The following is a 2,950-nucleotide window of genomic DNA, read 5'->3' as shown; positions in this document are numbered from 1 at the left end:
GCCTGTTTTCCAATGTCATATACTTGGAGTGAAAGAAGTACTTTAATGCTCAGAAGCCTTTCTTTGACACGGAAACCCCTGGAAGACACGGTCCACACTGGCAGAGAAGATGTTGGCTGTGGTTGAACGCGTCTCTCACGGGTGGGTTCCCCTGCGGAAGAGGCAGCGTTCGCCTCTGAAGGAGCAGGGAGCTCTACGGAGTTACCGTATTTCAGAATGGTTAAACTGATGCTTAAAACTGGTTTCTAAAGCTTGCTGGTATCCCCTTTCCCTGTTCAGCCATCTACTTCTTTTTGACAGACAGGCAGCTACCCTCGCTACCTTTTCCAGTCTGCAGACTGTGCTTCACTTCAAAAATAACGTGGCTCTGGCTGGATGTTACGGCTCCACACGGGCGGGAGGGGATGCAAACAGAGAGCATTCATCCCAGACAGAATCCTTATTCATGGGTCAAGCTGTAATGGACTTGGGCTCCCACCTCAAAAAGTTAATTGGAGCCCATACGTAATTACAACTGCTGTTCTCACTTTCCTAAACCTTTTAGCCTGGAATCTTTGCAAGATGTAGGTCCACAGCTCCCATTTTCTCCAAGACCCATAGCGTAGGGGTAATGAAAACGGTGAATGGTGTAGAACGGCCAGCAGAGCCCTGCAGAAGAAACTGTTGGAAATAATGTCTAAATTGTGTGGTGGGTTCTTTTTTTTTTAATGCATAAAGTACTTTGAATGAAAAGGGTCAGAGAAGGCCAATGTTTTATTAGCAGCTATAACGCAAATGAGAGTGATTAGCCTTTTTCTCTACAAGAAAAGCTGTGTTTTGAGCTTCTCTGTGTCAGCACAGATTCTCCGTAATGATTAAAGCAATCTGCTGGCTGGCTTCCATGTCAGCGGGCGTCCAGGAAAATTATCTTGGTGTTTCTTTCACAGTGCTAACAGTGTGATACTTCAGAAAAGTAGCTTTTTTTTTTGCCTGTCATGTGGGATCCCTACTGTGCCCTCCTAATTTTAAGTTATCCCCTGACTGTTCCATTCAGATAAATTATTTAGAATATTTTAAAAAGTCATTTCATGCCTTTTACTCAAAATTAATGTAGAAATAAAACTCTTAACCTCTACATTATCACCTCCTTCAGCATTTTTTTGGTTATAATTACAGCAATAACTAGCTCAGATTTTTCACTGTGAGGGGCTTGAGTGCATTACTGAAGAAGGGAAGGTTTCTAAAAATTCAAGTCTTTATTTAGAAAACTGGCAAGTAGCCAAAACCGAAAAAAAGCGTTGCCACCAAATTAAATAGTCTGTTAAAACCATTGGGGCTAGCGAGAGAGATGGCGGTACAGCTTTCATTGCTGGAGCCGGGTTTGTGCTACCTCCAGCTGTGCCTGATCCTTGGAGCTGGCAGCCTCTTCCCCCGCTCAGGTTTATCCTTTCCAGGGCTGGAAGAAGCTTGAGGAAAGTCTTAGATGACACTTCTGCGAGGTCGACTCCTGTGAGGTTGTATGTAATCCCCTTACAAAGAATAAAAGTGTTCCCACCTCTTTTTAATTGGAAAAAAAAAAAAAAAAAGGCAAATTTAAAACTACAATTCTGGAATTAAATCTTGGATTGACCTAACCTGGGTAAGGATGCTGAGGTACCTGGTAATTTTGCTGAGAGTCTGGAGTTGGAAGTTGTTCTTTATTTATTCTTTATTTATCGAATATGCCAGTATCTGTGTGCCACCTGAGGAAGCTGTGAAATGTAAAGGCGGTCGGCTTCGGCTCTGTGAGGAGCAGCCAGCTGCCTGTACAGGGCTCATCTCTCTCGCAACAGCGGCATAGGATAAAGATTCACCTAAACCGCACACTTGCGGGGAGGTTGGGCTCCACAGTTACGTCATGGTGGCAGATATGTAGGCGCTGGTGGCTAGTGCAGAGGGATTTTCATGCTTCACCATTTAGGGAGATCTTAGACAAGGGCTGATTCATCGGGCGTGTTAAGGAGGCTGCATGTGCTGCTTCCTCCGCCGTCCCCCCTGCGTGCTGCTCCATCTCCTTTGCTAGCGACTGGCCCCACGGCCCCCTCGCACCCCGAGCCCTGATGAACCCGGTGTTGCTCCCAAGGGCGCCTAAGAACATGCAGCAAGCAGCACGATGAGGTTGCTCGTGTCGATACGCAACTGATGTACTGCCATACTTCAGCGCTTGACTAGAAGACAGACTTTTCCAGAGCCGGAGGATTACCTAGTAATTATGCCAATTAAAACTTGGTTATCTCCTAAGGCTATTTTTGTTAGGTCGTTAATGGCGATAGATTTGTGATGAGCAGTAACTGTGCAGTAAGGCCAGGACTTGGGTAATAATTTCCTAACAAATCTGAGTAGCAGAGTTTAGCTAGCCAGCTCCCTCTTTGGTAGGTATTGCGACAGGGTTTAAACAAAATTCTTCTGAGGTAATGTTACGCTGTCCTCCTATGGCTTTCCACACTGTATAAGAAATATGACAATTTTGGAGTGACGTTCTAAGTATCGGGGAATGCCCAGGTACTGAGGAGGCTGCCTTTCTGGTTACTGTGCAGCAGAGGAACCAAAAGGGGCTGGGAGAAGGTTAAGAGATGAGACACGCGCAGGAGAGCCTGCGGCCTCGGTGTTAAGCGGCTGTGTGCACGACCCTGGCAACATCAAGTCTTGGCTAATCCTTGCTTTTTGCCTCCTACCCCTGGCTGCTCCGAGGAAGGTCTGTGAGAGGTGTGAGCGGCCAGCAGCTATGACGCGTCTTGGACCGAGTAACTTTCGGGGACACAGCCTGAGACGCTGTAAGTCCAGGGGCTAACATAGGGTGGGAATTGCCATTTAACAAGCTTTGTTAAAGTGAGCAGGTCCGCATGAATGCCAGAGTTTAGAGGTTAGGATCCCATCGACTTAGTCCATCTCTGCTGGCACAGACTGCAGGAATTTTCTACAGCTTTTCTCT

The 2,950-nt window shown here is 46.4% G+C and overlaps 1 protein-coding gene across 1 annotated transcript in view; it reads left to right on the top strand.

Annotated features, from left to right (window-relative positions):
- Positions 1-1,327: 1,327 nt before the first annotated feature.
- Positions 1,328-2,950, top strand: part of LOC104163179 (lysozyme C-like) — a gene marked incomplete at its 3' end in the record, with an annotated part of 2,984 nt that continues 1,361 nt past the window's right edge. Inside the window, exons 1-2 of the mRNA XM_009702087.1 lie at positions 1,328-1,333; positions 2,663-2,792. Of these exons, the coding sequence (XP_009700389.1) occupies positions 1,328-1,333; positions 2,663-2,792 (136 nt within the window). The remainder of the gene's footprint in view (positions 1,334-2,662; positions 2,793-2,950) is intronic.

This window comes from Cariama cristata, unplaced genomic scaffold (assembly GCF_000690535.1).
Source record: "Cariama cristata isolate BGI_N322 unplaced genomic scaffold, ASM69053v1 scaffold16756, whole genome shotgun sequence".
In the NCBI taxonomy this organism is placed as follows: Eukaryota; Metazoa; Chordata; class Aves; order Cariamiformes; family Cariamidae; genus Cariama; species Cariama cristata.
The sequence above is the reverse complement of the archived record's forward strand: the minus strand, read 5'-3'. Positions and strand labels throughout refer to the sequence as shown.